Source organism: Electrophorus electricus, chromosome 2, assembly GCF_013358815.1.
Source record: "Electrophorus electricus isolate fEleEle1 chromosome 2, fEleEle1.pri, whole genome shotgun sequence".
Lineage (NCBI taxonomy): Eukaryota > Metazoa > Chordata > Actinopteri > Gymnotiformes > Gymnotidae > Electrophorus > Electrophorus electricus.
The window spans coordinates 25726131-25749774 of NC_049536.1; the positions used below are offsets into that span (position 1 = coordinate 25726131).

Here is a 23644-nt window from a genome sequence, read left to right on the forward strand (position 1 = left end):
CCACTTAGTCCTGACGACCTAAGAATATTGAACAAAGTTGGATAAAATGAACAACTAATTGTTCACAAGAGAGCAGAGAATGTTACTAATTTATTATTAAAGTAATTTTATTTACAGTATGAACAAAACATTTCAGAGGACTTGCAAAACTCCCACAAAATGTATTAAAATATAAAATGTATAATAACTGAAAAAACAATAGTACTATAAATCCTCATTTAAATGCCATGTGACCTAACCGATGTTTAATTTGTTTCAATAAAACAATTTTCAGTATATAACATGTTGCTGAATTATCCTGCATTTTTATAGCCATTTATGATTGAAACAGTGTCAGGCATTGTCAATTGACAGATATTAAGTCATTGGCAAACAGATTTGTGCTTATTGTATATTAAACAATTATGAATCTTACTATACTTTGCTTCATAGATTTTACATACTATGAAATTGAAAAGAATGATTCCTTTTAGAGCAATAGGCTATAAATGTGCTAAAAACGCGGATATGAAAGTGCACCATTATGTTAGGTTTCAGATATAACATATGCTGTTTCTGCAGTCTGTTGTAGGTTACGTTTGCACCACAGTCGACAATGATTTTCAATTAGTCATTTTGTAATTAAATAAAAGGCACAAGCTGATAAACAGATTTTTCATTATTACTTATGCGCGTCTTATATTAACTTGTACATTTTGTTATCTTAATGGAATGTGAGCTAAATGCATGCTTGCGTTGAAAACAACAAGAATACAATGCCATGCACTGTGTCCTTTTGTAGTAAAAGGAACATTAAATAAAAGGAAAGAAAAGAACATGAATAAGTGCATAACTTTAACAGCATATAGCCTAGGTCCGCAGGCTTCTTCTTATCGATAAATAGGCATAATTTCAAGATACTATCAATTAAACACGGTGTTGGGTGGTGTTGGGTAACTAATCACAAAGTGTACTGGCGTGATTGGAATTGTATTGATTAAGTAACTCATATTTGTAAGCACATTATATTAATTATACACAATGTGTTTAAATCATGACTTTTGATATTTATATAGGCCAATAACGTAACCGGTAGCCCGACGAGTCTCTTTTTCTAGGAAGTAAAATAACGCGATTAAACTACCCTATAGTTTGAATGAATCTGACGTAATTACTCAATTGTAACGGGTTACCTTTTTGTAACTATCCAAACACTGCAGATAAATATTCATAATTCATTATCTTATTTATCTCTTTAAGATAACTTGGGTTCTATGGGGAAAAACGCATTTATTTGCTTGGCACGAATAAAGAATATTAATGACATTTGAAACTAAATAATAAAATATTTGCTATTACTATAATTTGTAAAAGCTTTATTCGAGTATTCTATATTTTGTGAATAACTTAATTTTACGATACAAAAAAGCGAGAGGCGGCGGCATCGTCCCCCATTTGGCGAATGGAAGTCACGTGACTTCGAGTGTGCGGCTCATTGAGGTTACGTCAGAGGAAAAAAAATGGTGGAACAGACAGATATCCGCGTGGTAAGATGTGGTGGCAGTAAAATATGTTTTAGTACGCCGATCCTCACAAACGACTCCAGGTATGCTATAAACAAGATGGACTGTTTGGTTGCTTACATAGTTTTAATTATGGAAAGGGAATGATGTAAAGTAATGCAAAACTAGTTACCCACTAACTTCTTGTGTAGCCGGTAGCTAGCAAGCTAACCTACTCCTGGTGGTAAAGATGGGTAGCTAATGCATTGTTCGTTGTTTGTCTTATAGTTATTTCAAAACCTAAAAGTTACACTTTCAAAGAATGTAAAAAGTGTGTATTTTTAAAGTTTGCTTTAGTGTCAACGTCTTTCCATTAATGCCTGAGTGGTTGCAGCCACATAGCTAGGACAGCATAGCTAGCTAACTGTCCTAACCAACTTACGTAGAACTTTCCTGGACTTTACCTCAGAGTCTCCAAATTCCATCCGATTTTCAATCCAGCCCTTGTGTCATCGGGACGTGCGGAATGAACCTACGGACGCGTCGCTGATGCGTCTGCGTTCGGTTTGTTTGGGCTGTACCGTGATGTTACGTCAAGTCCCTTCAATTTTGCAGGTTCCTAATATGTGCTTCTGGGGATTCAGTCAAGGTTTTCAGCACGAGAACAGAAGAGTGCGTCCATGTTTTGCATGGCCACGCTAACCAAGTCACTGGTGTCGCCTTGAATCCAGCCAACCATCTTCAGGTCTGTTTACTTTCTTTATCATCTGTAAACAAGCCAATCTTGTTTTTGTATTTGCTTGGCCTATTGGACAGTGATGGCTGATTGTGATACTTACTGATGGGTGGTTCACAGATGACCCTTTGAAAGTGTCTACCAACTTCAGTACTGCCGTCACTCCCTGTAGGGTTCAGTAGTTTCTCTGGTTCACACTTATCAGCCATCCATCAGTCTAAGTGGATAAGAGTAATGAAAACATGTAACAGGATTTGGAGAAACACTTTCATAAGCGATCCACTAGGACAAATGTCCATCCGCCTCTCATGTAATTTAACACAGCTCTGACATTTTGGAACACTTAGTGATGCCAAAACTGTGGCTCATGCCTTCATATTTTCTCACATTGATTATCACATCTCCCATTATTATTTTATTGGTCTTCCAGCCAAAACCACATTCAATGCCCTTCATGGGCTGGCCCTGGGTTACTTTAGGGGGAGCTCCTCCATCCCTACAACCCACATCATTCCCTCAGCTCCTTCAATCCCCAAAACCCACATCGTTCCCTCAGATCCTCCATCCCTACAACCCCTGTTGTTCCCTCGGGTCCTCCATCCCTACAGCTATCCCTATTATTATGATCGCATATCTGATTGTCTTAATGTGACTTTTATTCTTTAACTTGCAATTTCTAATGTAGCATGGTCCAGCCAATAAGTGCTTGGCTATCATGTTGATTGAGTAATGTTTTTGGATTACCAAACAGCAAGGAAGTGAAAAAGATTATGTTCACAAAAGATCCATAACTATACAATGTCACTGGGTCTTCAATTGCACAGATGAGTGGAGGTCTGTGGATTTGTTGATTAGCAGTTCAAGCAAGAACAGTGTCGGTGAATAAACAACAAGGCTTTATTAAGGCTTGTGGTGCACTATACGTTCCGTGAATGACGAGATGTGTTGTGCAGGTAGCAGCCATATGCAGAGGTTATCTGCAGTGAAATGATTTAATGAATTCCTAGTTCAACTTATTGATTTTTGTTAAACTCAATAATTTTATTCATCAGTTCTAAACAGTTCTAAACAAGGGTTTTTAGACTGTGGAATGTCATTATAAAGTCTGATAAAAATACGAATATGCACCTGAAATTACTGAAATAACTCCCAGGTCAGCATAAGTGCTTCTCAGTGGGACTATTGACTCATTGTGTTATGAGCAATGTATATGTTATACTCGGTGCCTGGAGTACTTTAAATTAGGCCATTAACACCACATCTGGCTTTCCCAAAAACATAATGAAAATAAAGACTATTTTTAAATGATAGACAGGGTATTACATTGAACAGTCTCTATAATTTAAGATGATCTTTGGACTAAGACGTAACTGGACCAAGCTTGTGTTAATCACACCGTTTTGTCTTTTACCTGCCTGCAGGTTTACTCTTGCTCACTAGATGGCACTGTTAGGCTGTGGGATTTCATTGATGGCATCCTTATCAAGGTAGGGTAACAGCTATGTCGCATTTCAGAGCTAAAGTATTTGGAAAGCCATTCTAATTTGTCTTTTTGTTTTCCTTCAGACATTTACTGTTGGATACAAGATATCTTCCATATATGTCTCAAACAAACACATTGGAGTCATTTTTATTATCCTTCCCATGCAAAGTAATGAAAATGGTGGTAGGTACCAGTACTAAAGCATTTTGGTATGAGTGTTGTGGTGTGCTGCGAGTTAGCATTGTCCTTAGTGCTTTTGTGTCGTTATCAGCTTTTGTGAGTAAGTGGCTGATTTTTTTTTTGTGTCATTTTACTGTGTGGTGTATGGTCAAGTTGTGTGTGCAGGTGCTAGTTATGAAGTCTGTGTCTGTGTGCATGTGCAGAGCATTTCCAGTTGGTGGCGGTACGTTTGCCCAGTGCACTGGAGCAGGAACTGGAGGCAAGGGAGCTGTCTGCTGTTTTGAGCGACGTCAGCCCCGTGCCTGCGTGCACAGCCTTCGGCCAAGGGGTAAGCCCAGCTCCTTTGGCTCTTTCAGCAGAGCCGCAGTTTGCCACTCGTCTGATTCACACTGGGGCTACATTCCCCCAATGAGATGAAGTGTGTAATCAGGACTTGGTTATGTTAACCATCCAAACATGAGCTTGAAATCCAGATTAAGAGGCTGACCGATGGGCAATGATGGTTCCAGTCCTATAATATATTATCTGTTAATTCAGTGCCAAGATACTCATGCTGACGGTCATCTAACGTACACTCAGCGGTCACTTGTCTTCAAAGCAGCAACCTCGTAGGTCCACTTTGTATGTGCACAGATCCGAGTCTGTAGTACATGTAAGTGGAGACACAAGGTATCTGTTACAAATAAGGCGCATAGTGAGGGCATTTGCTTACTAGGGTTTTATTTTTATGGCTGCAGGGTGACTATATTGCGTCTGCTAAGGGCCTCCAGCTGTGTGTGTATTTCTTCAGGAAGCAAAAGACATACAGGTAAATCAAACACCAGTAGTGATGCAACTGATCTTGTAATAGAATCCGCAAGGTCGTCGGCATGCAGGGACATGCCCAGTCACTGTGTTTATTTATGCACCTCTGCCACCTGCCCCATGCTTTCCTGTTTGACAGTGCAATCATAGTTTCCAGTTTTTGGTTACCAGCGTGTCTTAGGCGGCTGAGGTGTGGCAGAGAGTCCTGTCTAATTTTTGTCTGCTTTAGATTTAAGCTGAAGGCCACAGATAAGAAAGGAGCCAGAAATGCCTTCACCTGTGTAGCCTGTCACCCTAAAGATGACTGCATTGCTACAGGACACCAAGACGGCAAGATCCGTCTGTGGTGAGTGACAGGATTGTTTAGTGAATCCTTCGCCTTGAGCGCTTCATTAAGTTGTTCCTGGTTTGGCTGAGAGATGCAGCATGACATTTCCAATTACGCCATTACAATACGTACTTACCATTCTGTTCAACAATAACTTACCCTTCCAGTCTTCTAAACTAATAACAACTGACCGTTCTAGTCTTTATAAATGAAAACAGACTACCGTTCTACTTCTATAAATCACTAACAGCAAATGAGGTTCAAAGGTTTGTCACATACGCTGTTAATGTTAGATGACTGGGGTGGGAAGGTAAGCTCTAAATTAAATGGGCAGGGAGCATTTTAAATACCTGTCGAATAGTTGGGCAAAATTCAAATAAAATGTCCAACATTTCCAAGTATTCCTCTTTTATAAAGGTGAAGCTTTAACAGATCAGTAAAATCATCTTGTTTTCCAAAAACCTTTGATTATGGGGGACAAAACAATTTTTTTCATCCTTTTTCATTTTACTCTTTCTCTCAGGAGAAACTTCAACCAGAAAAAAGAATACACATATTCCACTCAGCACTGGCACCACAACGCTGTGAGTGCCCTGTGTTTCAGCCCTGAAGGTGAGAGAATCTTTCAGCTCCCACTGGTTTCTAATGCTTGATGTGTAGCAGTTCCTGAAGTTCTTGTGGTGGTTACACTTGACTGTTACACTGGAGCTGTTTTTCTCAAACCGCCTCAGAGTGGTTGTAACGTGCCTGATCAGTCTCAAGATATTGTTTATGGACTTTTTTTGGACTTTTTTTCCTTCCCTGAGTCTGGTGTTTAATGAGCTGATTCCTGAGTGCCGATTTCCTCTTTCTTTGTGGACAGGAATGCACCTGCTGAGTGGAGGGGTGGAGTCTGTGCTCGTCCAGTGGCATTGCAAGGAAGTCAACAAGAAGAACTTCCTTCCCCGCCTGGGAGGAGCCATCGCTCATATCTGTGTGTCCCCAGACGGACAGATGTACAGCACAAGCCACACAAACAACAGTAAGAGTTTCCCCCCACACCCCTGTGATGACTCAGCACCTGAGTTCCACCTGAAAGCCAAAGACTGGTTTGGCCTGTTTTAGACAAGTGTTTTGACCTTGTGGACCTTCTGAGGTTCCCAGAAGACATTTCTGCTGTACTTCAGCTCAGAACACATCTGAGCTAAGCAGTTACTGAACGTGATGCAGACCTGCGGGCAAAGCTAAGGGTGGTATACATCTTCCTGTGGCTCTGGATCAGGATGCATTGTCTGCAGAGCCTCTGGAAATATTAAGCACCACCTTGTTTTTGGGTTTTTGTTTGTTTATATTTGAGGTGTGTTTTGGAGACTTTTGTTTCAATAGTTGAATACAAGTTGGAATCAGTGTGGCATGATCATGTTTGTTGAATTGTGCTAGGCTTTGTGTTGTGCTACTCTGGTTCACTCTGGTTTTCTGCTGTGTAACCCTGCCAGAGATCACCATCATCTCCAGCTTCCGAGTGTCTGCTGTGATTCAAGGCCTCGTGAAAGGTGCCAAGAACAAGCTCCCTCGCTTCACCATGACTCAGCTGCAGGGTTCTGTTACCGTAACCCAACCCCCCCCCCCCCCCACCTGCTCATGTCGTTGTCGTTTGCTTTTAGGAGGCTCTGTACAGACAGATCTGATGATTGATCCGCGCACCAAGGCCCTGGTGCTGAACGGAAAACCAGGCCATCTCCAGTTCTACTCTCTCGAGCGTGACAAGCAGCTTTACAGCGTAAGCCTTCTGCACCTCATGCACATGTTGGGGGGGGCATGGCTTCCAGTTTCTTGCATGGGTTGGGGGTGTGGCTGTCTTGGATCCGGGTCACCGCGATGCCGTACTGGGCATGCCGCTCCAGGTTTTGACCCCACGTCAGCAAAGGCGTGCAGTAGGTGTTCATGGAATTGCTGTGTCTGCATGCCCCGGATCTCTTTACATCAGTTGGCATGTTCTGCCTTCTGCTGTTCTTTCTCTACCATTTGAATGGACTGGCATGGTGACATCTAATACAGGAAAGTTTGGATCATTGTAACTGCGTCATTTATGTGGGGAGGTTTACCACAAGTACATGTGTGAAGAGGGATAAAATGTAAATGGTTTCATTATGACATCCTGAAAGTGATGTTTTAAAAAAAAAAAAAAAACGACACTGAATCAACTGACCTAAATTGTGCTGTGTGGACAGTGAAAGCAATTTTCAGAGGCCACCAGACAAAGTTGTGAGGAGGGTGTGTTCACTTCAGACGAAGAGCACAGTGGAGACATTTTAAGCTCAAAACACCTCAGTGCAATGTCACATCAGAACCTTTGCACAGATGTGATGTGCGTGCTGAGTGGTCACTTCTCTGGTGTAGGGAAGCATTCTGGACGTTTCCAATGGAAAGTGTTCTAAGAAAGTGTTCACATGCTGTCATATGGCCTTATTTGTGTGAAACCACCTAATCATGGTCCTTGAGATGAATGTTGGAAGTGTGTAAGATTATTGTGCTATAGTGTGGTTAGTTTGATGTGTGTCTGCCTGCCTCTCTCCCTGCAGCTGGACATTGTGCAGCAGGAGTACATCTACCAGGCAGGCCTGGACCAGTTCGAGGTGGTGAAGGCGGCACTGGATGGCACGGCTTCTTGGCTGGCTACAGTGGAGCAGAGGGGCAGCAAAATCTCCAGTCTCGAATTTTCCCTCAAACTCTGGAGCTTCAATGAAAAAGCTCAAAGGTATGTTTGAGGCAGAACTCATGCAATGCCCAGTGAAAGTAATGGACGCCCTATTTATTTTGTAGTAAGTGTCTAAAGTGCCTTCAAATGGAATTAGGAGGCTGTCAAGATTCTGTACTGATCCATCTGTTCTGTTTAGTTTCTTAATTTATTTTTTTTATTTTTTAAAGACCTCTGAAGTAATTCTTTCTAAATGATTTTTTTTGTTTGTTTTTTTTTAATTAAACACAACTATGCACTGAAGTACACTGTTCCCTTCTGCACCTGTGTAGCTTTGAGCTGAACACCACCATAACAGCTCCACATCAGAACATGATTACAGCTATGTGCTTCAGCCCTGCCATGGACACCACCATGCTGGTCACGGTGGCCAAGGATGACCAGTTCAAAGTCTGGCTGCTGGGGTCAGACTTGGATGAGCAGAGTGAGCCAAGCCCCACCTTCTCACATGCTCCAAATGCTCTATACATACACACACACGCACACACACACACACACACACGTGACATGCAAAAACACACCAGAGTTTCCTAGTGAAAGGTGACCAGTATGTCTAACTGCCCATGATTGGTGCAGAAAAAGGGCATCCAAAGTGGTCGTGTTTCTGCTTGTTATCTTGATTATTGGTCCTGGAATTTCTGGAATATCATGCAATTAAAAAACAAAACAAAACATGGAAACTCAGGGGATTTGATCACTTTTTGCATCAAGTCATGGAATATCAGGGAATTTTGTCTTTAAATTTTAGTTGCCTTTGTAAAAAATATTTTTATGCATTTCTCATATTGTGTGAGCAGTTGCTTAATTTTTCCGCGCCCATTTAACAAAGGTGGTGTCTTTTTCTCTCTGTTCATCATAAGTCATGAAAATTCAGCTTTTTAGTCAGGGAATCGTACATTCGACTTAAAGTAGGAACCCTGTGGAATCACAGACGCACTGAAATAAGCCTCTGTCCCCTTCCCCTACTCACTTCCTCTCAGCAGAGCTGTGCACGAGTGATAATTGAACCTCTGAGTTTGTAAATAGTAGCTCTTCGAGGTTGCACTAGTCTTGTTTTGGCCGCAAGACTAATGACAACTTGTGGCTAAGATTAATGACAAACTGAAAGGCCGATCATCAGAATAACAGCTTGCTTCAGATGGGTTTCATTTTCCGTGTGTAAGCTGCTCGGAGAGTAGAGGGTTTCATTCTTCCCAAGCTAGAATTGTTCTCGTCACCCTGACCCCTTAGCCCTCTACTCTTTTCCTCTCTTCCCCTCCCCTTACCTTTCCACTGACCTCAGCGTTTCCATTTCTGCTGCAGAGAAGCAAGCCTCTTGGTCATGTGAACACTTGGGCAGCTACCACGGCCTGCAGCCCACAAACTGCTGTTTCTCTGGCGATGGTTCCTTGCTGGCGGTCAGCTTCGCGGAGGTGGTGACCTTGTGGAGCCCAGACACCTGGGAGCTCCTCACCACGCTGTGCCAGCCGCCAGGGACTATCGAGTGAGTTCTTCAGCTCGGGCACACCAGAGCATGTTGACATTTTGTGCTTATGCTGCTGTTTTAGGGTGTAAAAAGCTGGTCAAACAGGTATAATTGTAAGACTCTCAAAAGCTAAGATGGTTTTTGCATTACAGTGTAATAGCCCAGACATGGTGCTGTGAGCCCTTCACCCTTTCAGAAGCTGTCTTATCATATTCTGGGTTTTGCATTGGTTTAAAAGACTAAATTTTATAATTAAACAGCTTTTGAAAACTAGCACTGGACATGGTGGATTTACCAATGAAAAACATCAAGAACCTCATGTACTGTCTAGATTTATCTTTGATTCATTTCCCTAGTAAAAGGGCCCAGACCTTTCACATGTATCTCTGGTAGGTAAGGGGGCAGTAGGTCGTTATGGTTACAGCATGCTTAAAAGGGCTGGAGTGTGATTTTATTGGCTTATGTTTGAGTGCAGCTGGTGTCTGGGCTCTCTGCGGTCTCCGGTGCGCTGGTGTCTGCAAAATGGAGTCAAATGGATTAATTCATGTGCCCCAAAAAAAAAAAGAAAGAAATATTTATACAGTGAAAAACTTTGTGGTTGTAATGAAACCAGTAGATTATGTTGAGCAGAGCAGTGTTACAAAAGCTGCTGCTAGCCATGCTACTGTGGTGAAATATGTCTGAGGATCGTGACTGGACCTACAAGGTAGGCTGGAAAATGACTGCTTCTGATGGATTTTAACCTCCAGGGATCTTTGTTTCGGCCGGCTGAGCTGCTCTAAATACCTGCTTGGCACCACCACCAAGAATCTCCTCTGCTGGAATCTCCTCACCTGCGCATGTTCGTATCCACGTCTGTGTGTTTGTCTGAGACAAAACTTTCACCAAGACTTGCATGTTTTGTTTAAGCTCCTTCAGGTTTGATCAAGGTTTTTGTGTTCACACTTCTTTCATGTATGGAAACTAAATGTTTCTCTTTCACATAGTGGAGTGGAGCACGTCGATGGATGTATGTGTCCTGAGGACGGACCCTCTTTCTGAAAACGTGGCGGCATTTTGTCACAACTCTGGAAAAACCGATCGTAAGTTTGAGTCCTCATCAAATCAATTTGTGATTTATTCCAAAGAAGACTTAATCCAGTGAAGCATTGGCTTTAATCCCAGACCTATACTACCCTATGAGTGCAGTGTACTGCTCCCCCAGAACCCATATGAATTTAGGAATGCCTAACTGAATTACTGCTGGATTAAAAAGTTATGGACAAAGACTGAACGCTTAGGGCTGCTCTGGGAAAAAAAGATTTTCACGTTTCGCATGTATTAAAGATGATAGGTGGCAGTGAAAAATGGTGCTAGCCGAATCCCTGTTCTGTGGCCAGTGTTTGTTTTCAGACCCAGCGAGCCGCGGCCTCTGTTTACCCAGAAGGCCGTGTGCGTTGGAAGGGTGCAGCGCTGTATCTTCGTCCCGAGGGAAGATCCCCTGGACAGCTGTGACGAGTGGTCCCAGTGGCTCAACAGGTCACGCCTGCACTTCCTTACAGAGCAAATGGTACGAGTCTAAAACGGACAGTCCACACTCTGCCACACTCAACTATTGGAAACATTTCCTTTCAAGTCTTTGTGTTTTTTGTTAGTGCTTTAAGCATGTAGACTATTGAATCTGTCAGTTTCAGCTCAGTCTACCATCTTATGTGCCGATCTCCATGGTAACATTGATTTTTTTTTTTTAAATTCCCCCCCCCCCGTTTGAAGGAATTATTGACGTTCAGTACCAGAGCAGAGGATGAGAGGATATTGAACTCTAGGAAGGAGGTCAGTCTCTCCTGTTTCTCGCCACGTGTCCTGTGCCTCTAGCTCCTACAATTGGTCTGGCTCACCCTGCTGTCGAATAACATCGAGTTGGTGGAAATGTGCTCTGTTGCAGCTCCTGGTTGACGACAGTGTCGCCATGACGCCCTTCTACCTGTTGCTAGGCAAGCATCGTCAGCAGCAGCAGGAGAAACAGACGTCTGTGCCGAGTCAAGCAGCAGACAGAGCCCAGCTCCCCCAGGGCTGTGTAGCCATCAGAGAGGTCAGTGCCAGTGAGCGCATGAGCAAGTTCAGTTATTTAGATTATTTAAGCTTTTTTGCTGTCCTTGCAACTCCCCACATGTTAATTTCTACATTCATCGCTTTTCCATGCTGATTCCCATTTGCCAGTTACTGCACACTCCGGCCCACGTCCTTCCACCAGCCTCCTTCCTGTGTTCAGTGTTTTTAAACTCCCTCCTCATCTCCAATACTGGCGGCAGGTACGGCATCTTAAGTTTCTACGGAATCTTGTTACACTCTGGCTTTTGTCAGAAGTAGACTTTGTACTCCTGGGGGGCAGTGAGAGCTCATTGGTGAAGGTACTTGACTTGTAATCTGAGGGTTGCCAGTTCAAACTGCCAGGTTGCCACTGTTGGGGCCCCTGAGCAAGGCCCTTAGCTCTCAATTGGTCAAGCTGTATTCAGTCATAATTGTAAGTTGCATTGCAGCGTCAGTTAAATGCGCATATATAAAAATCAATGGCCCTTTTCATGTGCAATATCATTATTCCTAGATCTCCTTTTGACTTCCTTTTCTTTGAGTGTTTGTTGAGTCATCTTAGTTAATGTATGCTGCCGAGTCATGACAAGAAAGGAGCAAAAGTTACACCATTACAGACCTGCCTGCTTAATTTATTCAGTGACATGGTGGTTTTCACTGAGCTCTAATAACTTTATTTAATGTCTTATGCCTGCCCATGTTAATATGTAAACTGCAGTATTGCTGTATGTACATTGCATGAGGCTCTCTGTGGGAGGTCATGCTCGTCATGTTTTGCACTTATACTGTTTCACAGGGTGCGTATCTTCTCCTCAATTTGAATGCTTACGTAATGTCTTTTTATGTATCTGTCAACTAGTGAAAGTTCAAGTGCTGCATGTTTCTATATGGGTTTTTCCTACTGAAGTACCTTTGTTTCTGACTTTGCCTCTTGTTCATATATAAAAATAAATCTGTTTATTTCTTTTTGTGCTTACACAAGAGATGAGAAGGAGCTTCCTGAACAGGAAGTGGACAGTGAAAAAGAGGAAGTGGACTCGGAGGAGGAAATGGAAATGAATAACGGTCCGCAGGGAGTCCGGACACAAGGCTCAGTGGGCGAGGCCCCTCCAAGCCTGTCCAGAGCCGAGGAGAAAGAACTGAGGAGGTTGCGAAAGACTGACTTCAGCTGGGTCACAAGCCTCACCAGCTCTTAGCCACAAGCCTTCCAGAGCGCTCGCGCGTGCACACCCACACCCCATTATCATTACCTTTTATACCCTAAGGTAACAGTGGAATTAAAAAATGTAAGGGGTGTCCATATTTATTTTGGATCTTGAAGTGACACTGATCCTTTTTGGGACATGCTTGATCTTGCATGTCAGTAACCAGAAGGCCTTCATATTGTAAGTAGCCGCCTCTTGGTAAACTCAAATATTTGGTTATCTTTTGTGGTGAGGAACATGTGAGACTTAGAAAACAAATTGTTTGTTTCAGCTTTGTTTGTTTCTGCTCCCAAGCCTCCTGTTCCCCATATACTCGCTTTCTCTCAGAAAAGAAGATAAACGCGTGATGTGTCCGAGCACTTCTGCCTCACTGTTTGTCTTCTGTCTCTCTACTGGGTCATAGAGTTTAAAGTCTTGCATTTTCAAGCTGAGTCACAGTGTTGTCCTGGCGGGTTCAGTTGCTCACACCTTTCTTCACATGAGGCATGCTTGTTGTCTTTTTTTGTTTGTTTGTTTTGTTTTTTTTTTTACCCCGGACAAAAACCGCAGCATTTACAATATTTTACGACAGGGTGTACTGGAGCTCGAACACGAACTCCAGCTGCAGGGATGTCCACTGTCTCACTGAGCAGCGTGGATCCCTCTGTGGGGTCACTGGGGTCATCTTAAACCATCTGTGAACTCTGTACAAAAATAATGGCGTATAAGCTTGGTCACCATTTGGTTTCAGCAATCGAGTTGTCGGGGCAAGATTTAAGTTTCAGATTTAAGTTTAACTCTGAAGTTTATTTGCCTTGAAAACCAGTCCATAGATGGGGAAACAAATATCCAGCCCGGTGTCACTACTGTTTCAGGTCAAGTTTCAGTGGTCACAGCTACTCACGTTTCAGCTTCAGCTTGTGAGACCATGTGCTGCGGGGAAGGTGAACCTCCCGGTTTTGCGTTACACGTTGGGCCTTTTCACGTCATTCTTAAATTCAGTGTAATCTAGTTTAAGATAAATGTACACATTAAGCATTTTCTATAGGTCATACATGGGAGCATGTCTTCCAGAAAAGCTTTGGAAGCAAATGATGCCTTTTATCTTATCTATTACTGACATTTATCTTGAGCTTGATTTCATGGCAATGGACTTTGTACTTGTCTGTACTGATCATGCTGGTCTCGTGCACTGGTAGTTCCTTGACTGCACATGACCACAGCAGACAGAATTGCTTAGCCACTGGTGCTGAGAACTGTGGAAGTGTCAGGCTTTGCCATGTCCTCATAAATACCATTGATGTTTCTTAAAAATGGATGGCATACTTATTTCAGATCAGCTCTTTCTTACTGGCTGTATCAGCAACCCAGCAGAAACCTGTTCTGTGGCCCTTCTAATGGCTGTGGACCTTACACTTCACATTGGTCTTTTACTGGCTTACAAGCCATTGAGTTCAGCTTAAAGCCAATTCTTTAAACAGGCCCATTTCAAAAAGGTCTTCAAAGAAAATGGGTGGTTCAAGAATGTGACCCTGTGTGATCACTGTTGAAACTAGGCCAGGAGTCTTCACTCTTGGTTAGCATGTGGAGATGGCTTTCTCCTCCTCGCTGAACTACCTGCCTTTGTGTCTGTCTGCAAAAAAAAATGGAGATGTGCCATGTGGATCAAAGTGTTTTTATTTTCAGTTGAAAGCAAGGGCAGGCACTACAAGTCCCAGGCTGTTTTCTCTTTCTCCATCAGAGGGTAGTGTTGACCAGTATCGGTAACAGCATGGAACATGTTGCGTAGCTGAATAACTTTCAGCTATATAAAACACAAGACTGTGTTTGCATTTTGCGTATATCACATTTAACTAGATGTTGGGTGTTTGTTTGTTTTTGTTTTTGTTGTTTTTTTTAACAGCATTTTCCAGTGGTATATGTTTCTTATAACACTTGACAAAGTTGGGAGGAAAAACAAAGAGCCAACCATTAAACATGAATATAAAAAAATTAAGACATACAAAAAGGATTTGTACATAAGGCAAAAATACTATATACTGCCATGATGCACACACATAATTTTCACATTCACCAGTATGGTAAATTGCCACGTGAGTAAAGGAAAGGATTCTAATAGTGTATTACCCCTGAAACTATCTTGGAAGACTAAAGTGATCTGTGCCCTGCTGCAGAAAATGTGGTTCCATTTTGGAGCAAACATCACTTCAGAAGATCAATAGTGAGTTGGGACACCTGCGTTTCTATGCAAAGACCAGCTGCCCTTCACAAAACACCCCAACTGTGAGCCAAAGAGCTGATTCAGCATTCTGCCCTGAGACTTGAAAAATGCCCTCCCTGTTCCTTATAGGCGACCCACATGGTTCTCTAACCTCAGTATTATACAACTTGCCAACCGCCTCGCAAAAATCAGTTTCCAAAGCAGGGGTTGTTTAACGGAGGGGTGGTGTGTGCTCTCTGGTTTGGCTGGGTGTGAGAAGTCGTTCCAAGAGGCAGCTAAAATAAGTGAAGGTGTTTACTTTACACTCAAGCTGGCCTGAAGCAACAGGTCTGCTGAATATGCAGGTGGAAACTCTGGGTGGAGCAGCCTGAGACCTGAGGCCTTACTGCTGTGGTTGTGTCGCTGGTGAAGCACCCCTAGAGTTAATTCTACATTTTCTGCTATCGGTGAAGCGACAAGGCGATGGTTGGAATTTGTGCAAAAATGTCAGGGACAAGAAGTTGCATTGTACTTATGCATTTAAGAAAGTGTAAATCACTTAAAGTGCATGTGTAATGGAGGGGACAAAAAAAAAAATTCAAAATGAAATCAAATGACAAAATGTAAAGCACAGTGTCTGATAACGTTGCCATGTGGGTTTTAGAAATTTTATGTGCATCAGGGCCTACACCAATAGAAAATGTGAATCATACACTTCACACCAATAATATGGAATGTAGGAAGGCAAAAAAATGGTACTTATTCCCTCACATCCCCATGCTGATATATATTTGTAGTATTGATATATAAACAAATAGCTTCTGCAATAATGCATTTAGCACCACCAAAGCTCACATGCGTAATATTGACTATAGATGAAATATGTATTCCTGAATAGGTAACTTCCATGCATCATATTACGTTTTTAAGAGACTTCACCCTGGTCTGCAAAAAGCAACATAAAACCATGCTGGAACCTATCTGGCATTAAGTAACAATACACTGCTAAACAACACTGAAACTACAAATTTAAGCATGCATTAACTATAGCTAGACAAGCAGGCCAAAAAGTTGAATAAATATCCCTGTGGAGAAGGCAGATTCACAGGGGTTGCATGCAACATAGTACAGCAGCCAGACCTAATAGATATTGACTGAAGGCAGTGACATGCCTGCCTTGGGTGCTTTATTCTGCACCTTTAACGCAGTACCCTGAAGCCAGAAAGCATGCACATGCACATAGAAGAGGAAGCTCTTCCTACAGCTCGGTCTGTGTCCAAACGCTGAGTTTGTTGGGCTCAAGCAGAAAGCAAGTGAGTGCTCTGCTTGGCTAATACAGCTTATGGCTAAGGTTATCTATACAGGTTTGAAGCTTGAAGTTAAACACGAGTAGCTACACTAACTCTGCAAGCTCGTTAGTACAATATGGGTCCCTGGCATGGTTACTGCGAGTTCGCTACACACACTGCAGCGACAGGGGTACCGTCTCTTCCACGACTTACACAGCCAGGGGAAAGGAGGGAGGGGCCCTGTCTGTTTTCTGCTCGGGTGAGCAGCAGAGGAAGAGCCTGCTCCCGAGGGTTTTGAAGGCGAACCTGAAGTACATCATGTGTCCCATGGCAACGAAGGAGACGGAGAGGATAACCAGGAGACCGAAGGCCTCTGGGTTAGGCGCCAGGATGACCATGATGAAGTGCAGGAGGTCGAGGAGGTAGTTCATGGAATTCTGGACGCCATTGATGACGCCTCGTTCGGCTTCAGCCACGTTCTCTTGAATGAGCTGGGTCACGGTCAGGTCGAAAGACCAAAGACCTGGAGGAAAAAGCACGTCAGGAAATGAGTCCAGGCAATCTTTTATTGCCACATAAACACATCAGCAAGAGAAGTTGGCATCAAAGGTTGATTTTACAACTCTCAAGTCACATTAACAACTAAGTGCTGTTTTTTTACCACATATAATAGGGTGATTAAAAAAAATAAAATAGCTAGAGCACGGAGTCGATTTATTAATATATTTTACTGACATACTTAATTTTTTAATACAAAATGACCTACTTACTGCACATCAACTTACCAATTCTAGCAGCGATAACACCAGCAAAAAGGAGACTGACGGACATGTAGGACTCGATATGTGGAACTTCCTCGGTTTCCATGCTGGAGATGTTGAGCATGCCCTGGGCAGCCGTGGTGGCCAGGCTGGTCATGGTGGGAGCCTCTGGTAGGGCGGCACTGTCTCCCAGCAGTTGGCTGATCATTGCCTGCAAGGGTGACACGCTCAGGTCGAGTGGGCTGCCGGGGGCAAAGACGGACGCCACGCAGAGCATCAGGCATGAGAGCTGCACCATTCCAGCCATGAAACCTGTCCGGATGAGGCCACACTTCTTCCTCACCCAGGTGAAGGCTACCGTCCCGGCAATCCCAGACACGGCTGAGGCCCCCATGAGCAGGCTGAGAACGGAGCCGTTCAGGCCCTGCGTGTACGCATAGCCTGTGGTGATGCAGTCGAAGCCCAGCACGGTCATATAGAGGAAGGCCAGGGCCATACCAGCCAGGAAGATGGACTGATTGTAGTAGGCCACCCAGCCACTGCGCAGCGTGTGTAGCGGCTGCGTAACCTGGTAGCAGCAGCTTGAGTTCTTCTCTGTATCTTGCTTTGCAATGACTGCCTCATTCATCAGCTGGGAACCTTCAGCCGGAACTTCACCGTTCTCCAGTTCTGTGAAAGAGAAGGAAAATATCGCTGTTGAGTAACAACTGTGTCATAAGAGAAAATAATATGTCGCAACCAGCTGCAACTACATTTATCAGACTAAGAATGCTTATCCAGGATCTGTTTTGGCCTTTCATTATGGGGGAGGGGGTGTGTGATTAGATACCCCCAAATAAAAACAAATCTGTTGAGTCATGGTGAGTCCTTCATAACTGAACTGAATGTGTTGCAACCACTTGCATTCTTTCTCATTGGCTGCTTTTTGCATGTATGAAAGCACACCTCTCTGAACATTGAGTTGCTTCATCTCTTGGTCATCGGTCTCCTTCTGGCCTGCCTTGATAGCCAGCGCTGGAGTCATCCGGTAGACCTTCCAGAGGAGGAAGTACTCCAGACACATGGAGAAAAGGTTCCAGCCAGAGATGAAACCGCAGCCTACGAAATGGGAACCGAAGGCCATGATCTGGCCCACCAGCATCGGGGCAAGAATGTTGGTCAGCTGGTCGATTATTCTCACCGTGGCATTCATGTCTGCAGCAAAAAAAGAAGTAATAGAAAAAGAAAGAAAAACCTGTCAGTGAACATTTCATGTGAACTACACCTACCTATATTGCTTATGGCTCTATAAAATCCAAAGGCAATTATATCTCTGTGGGTTAAAAGTTTCATCTGAAGCATGGTAATAGCTTTCACTAAGGGCAATAAGCACTGTAAGAGAACGGGTTATTTTACCTGCCAGGACCATGGCATTTACAGCTAGTTCTAACATTTCTCCAAGATATGTTGGACTTCTGTCTTTCATGAGAGCCATTGACCAGAGGAAACGAGGGTTATAAAGCCAGTAATTATTTGGTGCTCAAAGGTGACAGCTCATGCTCTGCCAAGTGTTCTTATATAGAGGCATATGAGAAAGAGAGGCATGGAGACATGGAGATGGGTCACCGGAGCCTGACCTGCCAGGCCGCTGCTGTCGTCGCCGGCCACCACCACCACCCAGTCCCTCTGGATGGTGATAGACATGGCAGTGCTGGCCAGGTTTGCGATGTTGGCGATGGTGATGACTAAAATGTAGCATGATGTCTGTTAAATAACAACAAAAATATGTTCCATAAACATCGTTTCACCTGCGCTGACTCATGACTTGCAAAGCACATATAGATCTCAATAATAATAATAATAATAATAATAATAATAATAATAAAACTGGTGCAAAATGCCATTATTAGGTGCCCTTGCAAAAGAAACAACAGGTTATTTAAAAGCATGAATGCTTTCATAGTTTTCAGAGGTGGTATAGAACAAGGCCAACACTCTCTCTAAAAAGTCATGTACTGTTGACTTTACAGCGCCTCCATGTCCCCATGGACAGTGAGAAACACGGCCATGCTTCTTAATTACTGGTGTTGTGGAGCTGCCACTAGGCCACAGTAAAACATTGCATGGTCTACGATTGGTTCGTCTGCTTGTCTCCTTTCCACCTGAGACCCCTGTGTACTGCTGACTCATGGTACCCAGCTCCCTGTTTCATCAGGGCCATCAGAGACAGAGATACTCCTGAGCTTTGCCTGACGTCTCTTCAGACAGAGCCCTAGACCGTCCCTCCTGTCAGTATGAGGCTGAAAGAACCCAGAATGTCTTGCACTCGGGAACTGTTTAGCTATTTCTAACTCAAATAAAGAAAGCTGACCCCTGCCCTGCTGGTATTGATATTAATTTTATTTCAGTGCAGTTCAGGTAAATAAATAAATACATTTGAAAGAGCAGAGAATAAAACTATAAGTCAAAAAAATTTAAAGCATTGGATTTAAATAGGCATTTAGAGCACTTGATAATGAATCCAGTGTTACTGTTGCAAGACTTCATTTCTCATAAACAAAAACCTCATTTTTTTTTTATCGTAAGATATTTCACCATTCGAGTTACAAATGTTTAAGATGAAGTCAGAGCCAAGAGCTACAGCACAATGATTATTGGTAATACGTAACTCAGTAACAACATCAGACAATAGCTTGCGCATATAATTGCGCATATAAAAATATAATTGTAAGTTAATGCATTTAGTATTGCAGTACAATCACTAGTTATATAATTATGTCTGATACTTACAAGCAACCATCCGTTGTAGAGGATAGTTAGTTGTTCTTTGTACTGGAAAACGACCATCAGTAGGATGCCACACAAGATAACGGCGCTGTTCTGGACAATCAGTGAAGTCTGGGCCACTGAAGTAAAAGGAAACCAACAAAGTTTTTAATAGAACGTAGACTATTTTATGCCGAATATGTACAAATGGATTACTGTGAATTATTCTGACTGCTTGTTATATTTACAATCGGCGAATCTACTCATTCCATGAACAGAGCTCCGTGTAAGGAAAAGAAGGGAGGTCAAGTGTACCTCTCAGGCGGGGGTTTTTGTCCACCCAGTCCCCGATAATGGCGCCCAGCAGCAGGACGGACCCTGCGATCACCAGTCCATACACAGCGGTCAGCAGTAAGCTGTTGCCATAAAGTTCCACGAGAAACACGGCGACGGCAAAATTCCACATACGGTCCCCCTGAAAAGTAGGAACAGTAAATCTTACAGAACTGGAGACACTTAAAGGTATTTCCAGAATCTAGAGAATCTCTAAAAATAATCCCTTGTCAGCAAGATTTTGTCTAATTTATGGCGGACCTCGGGACCTGCGTGAATTATGTTATGGACACCACATAAAACATGAAATCATCGTAAACATGCACACATGCATCACTTGTTAGGGGTCAAGCACGTATTACTATTTCTGTTTTTTATTTATTTTCAGTTACAACAGTAGGGTTCCACTTTAAAACACTTAGCCTACTCACCCATGTTGAAAGTGCATGTCCCAGGTAGATAAGGAACTTCGAAGATTTAAAAAAAATACGAACAGTGTCTGGAAAAACGTAAAAGCATTTTTGACGTATTGATTTAAAAACAAAGTGCGTTGTATTTCATCCTATTGCATTCATCTATAGATCTCATATAGTTACAAATCTAAATAGACTTTAAAGTCCATTTAAATAGAATGAACTTACCACAATACGATTTCTTAGATGTTGATTTTTCCATTCCGAGCAGGTTTAGAATATATTTTCCTCTAAAAATAATGCAGGATTGCCGCGGTGTTTATTCCTTCGAGGGAGATGTCAAATAATCTTCGACAAAATGCACATATATACATATATTCTACGAACAACACGGATATCACCTCTTTTCTCCTCTCCAAACTTAGCTATCACTGTAGCTGAAGTTGGAAAGAAATAAACCTCTTTAGAGGCCTATTGTTCTAAACCTAAAATAATACAATTCTTGATCGGGAGCGAAGCATTTGCTTCGTCCGATCCGTCGCCCGTGTTTATGAACGCGCTGAATGTGGAGTGCTGTTTGCAAAGGGAGACGTCACAGTCACGTGACTCGAGAGTGCCCGAGCACGGGAGCATTCGTAGGGCTGCTTTGTTTTGGAGTATTTCTAATTTGGGTAAAAATAATCCAAGCTTGCCGTTGTCTAATGTCTCACCCCGGATATTACACAGTAATGTATTTCAGACTGTCATTTGTTACGCAAAAACTCGAAACGTTATACTGCTATTCATTAGGGGGAATGGGTCTGCACTGGTTGTCGAAAGCACCTTTGTCACAGTTTGGGTCACAAACTAAATCGCTGCACATGAGATTAAAGAAAGCTGAGGTAAATCTAGCTGGACTGGACTGGCAGTTAGTCCAAACCCGTTTAATTATTAGCAATTATTCCAAGCTTCCGCACATTCCTCACAATCCCGTATTCAGTGATATTATTGTTTCTCATGGAACCACATGAATAATTGTTTTATTCTAATGATGTAAGGTGCTACATTAAATACCTTAAAGACCTGTACACCTGTGACTCAAACTCAGAAAAGTATGGTTAACACAACTTCCATTTTCACATAATGCCACTATAATTGTTTTCAGGAAAGTCTCTCTCTCTCTCTCTCTCTCTCTCTCTCTCTCTCTCTCTCTCTCTCTCTCTCTCTCTCTCTCTTGCTCTCTCTCTCTCTCCATCCATCCATCCATCCCGTGCTCTGAAATATACATAAAATGAATACAATTAAGTGGGTGAAAGGTTGCAGATATTCTGGACTGGTGTGATAAAATGGAGTGGTGAGCTACATATGTGTGTATAGTGTGTCTGTGATTTGTCTATGATGGTAACCTCTCTAAAACTGTTTCCATGTCACTTTCGAAGTAACCGATATGTCATGTTCTGGAGCTTTGTAAGCTCTCTCTCTCTCTCTCTCTCTCTCTCTCTCTCTCTCTCTCTCTCTCTATCTAACCCCAGACCCCCCCCCCCCCTTTACAAGTGCAATGTATGCTGGTATGAAAACAGGACAGTTTTATATTCAGGATAGAAATCCCCAAGTCCTCCCCCCAAGATAGGAAGTGCTGAAATCTGTAGACTGTTGTGCAAACAAAGACTTTCAAACCATGCTGCTACAGTACTGCAATCTCTAAAACCTCATAACAGCATGCATATAATATAACATTGGGCACATGCTCTCAGTTAGTAAGCTCAGGCTGAGCTTTTGCATTGTGGCTGCTGTTCCTGACTGAGACTTTAACAAGTATGGGTTTTTCTTTATGTTTTTGGTATATAATAATTTTCATACACTCTTTCTTAGTTAATAGGTTGAGTAACCAAAACAGTCTGCTTATAACAGTTGTCTTGAAAAAAAAAAGTGTATTTAACATGAAACAATTAATTTCCATTCATCAGTGAGACAAATTCTATTCATACATGGGTGCAGTGTTCCCAGCTCTGACCTCTGCTCTCTCTGGGCAGCACTGTGGAATTTTGGAACAGTGAAATGCATTTGCAAACAGCTTGGCTCACGTTCCTCCACCTTACTAACATTCAGATGCCTTTAGGTTACTGGCTTGCATTTATTCTCTCCAGAACCTCGATTGGCAGAAAGAAAACCTTGAAACATAAAGTCTATTTGATGCCTATGTACAAAATATTACAAAGGCCCCATGCAATATATCAGCCAGCTAATGCCGAGAACATTTCCCTTTTTTCTTTTTGCTTTTGTTTTTTTTTTTTTGTTCAGTTTTGACTTTTTTTGTGTGCTCACGTCTCCCCCCCCCAAAAAAAACACAATTTTTTTTGATAATATTTAAAATATATATATTATTTTTAGAACCACTGAGGATTATCATAGTAATGACAAAAATAATTTGGTTTATTAAACATAAAATATATTTGTCATTTTTTTAAGTTGTCAGTAAATGTTTTACATGTTTTTTTTTTACTGATGTTTAGGGCACAATTACTGACAGAAAAGAGACAAATTATTATGTTATATGAGAAATAATCTGAACTTCATGTCAGTGTGAGATCAGTTGAAATATGAGGTATTATATTGTAGTTAGAGGTTTAGTGTAGTATTATCTTTTGTTACCACTAAACAAAAAGAAATGAGTAAGCTGGTGTAACTTATTGTATGTGGTGGTCACAAACATTTGTTGTTTGCCCTCACAAGCAATGGCCTGCTGTGGTTTTAGATAAAAAGGTGGATAATTTGGAAGCATTCTGTTCTGCAAGAACTAAAAATACATTGGGTCTCATACCTGAAATCTGAAAAATAAAAACACATTACTCAGGTAAGTGACTGTACTGCTGTTGTTCTTTGAAGGCACCATACTGTAGTGGTCTGGAACTTGGTATTTTTCTTGATCATGTGACCTTGTGGATCCTAAGTCATTTGTTCTTTGTCGAAGTTTTAGGCTGGTCTAGTCTTGCAACGGGATGCTACATTTTTTAACATATCATAGTAATAATGGAGATCTGTGCAAATTTAGTTTCGCTTTATTTTTATGTGTTTTAAATCCTGCTTAAATAAAACATTGTTAGGCACAGTCAATCGTACCAACTCATTTTTAATGTTTTATTTTCTGAGGCATATCAGAACTTTTCTTAGAAGTTTTGTCACACTGAATGTGGATGAGATCCAACAATAAGGAGACATTACACAGGTGTTTCGAGTCAATAAGAGAAATTTGCAGAGTTCATGTGCTGGTGTGGCCATGACCAAGGCCAAACAAGCTAGTGTGTTTATGACATCAGTGTGTGCCTCGCATGGGCCAAACACAGGTCATGTGGTCTGCCACTAAAGCTTTTAAGTGTGACCAAGATCAACAGGGTTGTAGTACTCGGTGTAGCTGGAGCAAAATCAAGTGGACCACACAGACAAACATCATCAGTA

General features: G+C 42.2%; 2 protein-coding genes across 2 annotated transcripts; one reads left to right on the forward strand and one right to left on the reverse strand.

Annotated features, from left to right (window-relative positions):
* Positions 1-1496: 1496 nt before the first annotated feature.
* wdr75 (WD repeat domain 75) lies at positions 1497-14428 on the forward strand. The gene is made up of 21 exons (XM_027016426.2): positions 1497-1585; positions 2097-2226; positions 3639-3704; positions 3784-3883; positions 4084-4208; positions 4618-4688; positions 4914-5030; positions 5536-5624; positions 5875-6033; positions 6488-6544; positions 6656-6771; positions 7574-7749; positions 8022-8173; positions 9052-9232; positions 9964-10055; positions 10201-10296; positions 10594-10763; positions 10967-11026; positions 11139-11285; positions 11414-11505; positions 12267-14428. Exons 1-21 carry the CDS (start codon positions 1500-1502, stop codon positions 12478-12480), a joined length of 2496 nt encoding a protein of 831 aa, XP_026872227.2. The 5' UTR covers positions 1497-1499; the 3' UTR covers positions 12481-14428.
* On the reverse strand, positions 14130-20761 carry slc40a1 (solute carrier family 40 member 1). The gene is made up of 8 exons (XM_027016429.2): positions 20438-20761; positions 20228-20295; positions 19779-19938; positions 19488-19603; positions 18335-18461; positions 17664-17912; positions 16743-17387; positions 14130-16480 (listed from the first exon to the last, which is right to left on the reverse strand). The coding sequence occupies exons 1-8, from the start codon at positions 20469-20471 to the stop codon at positions 16167-16169; spliced, it is 1713 nt and encodes a 570-aa protein (XP_026872230.2). The 5' UTR covers positions 20472-20761; the 3' UTR covers positions 14130-16166.
* Between the last annotated feature and the right edge of the window lie 2883 nt (positions 20762-23644).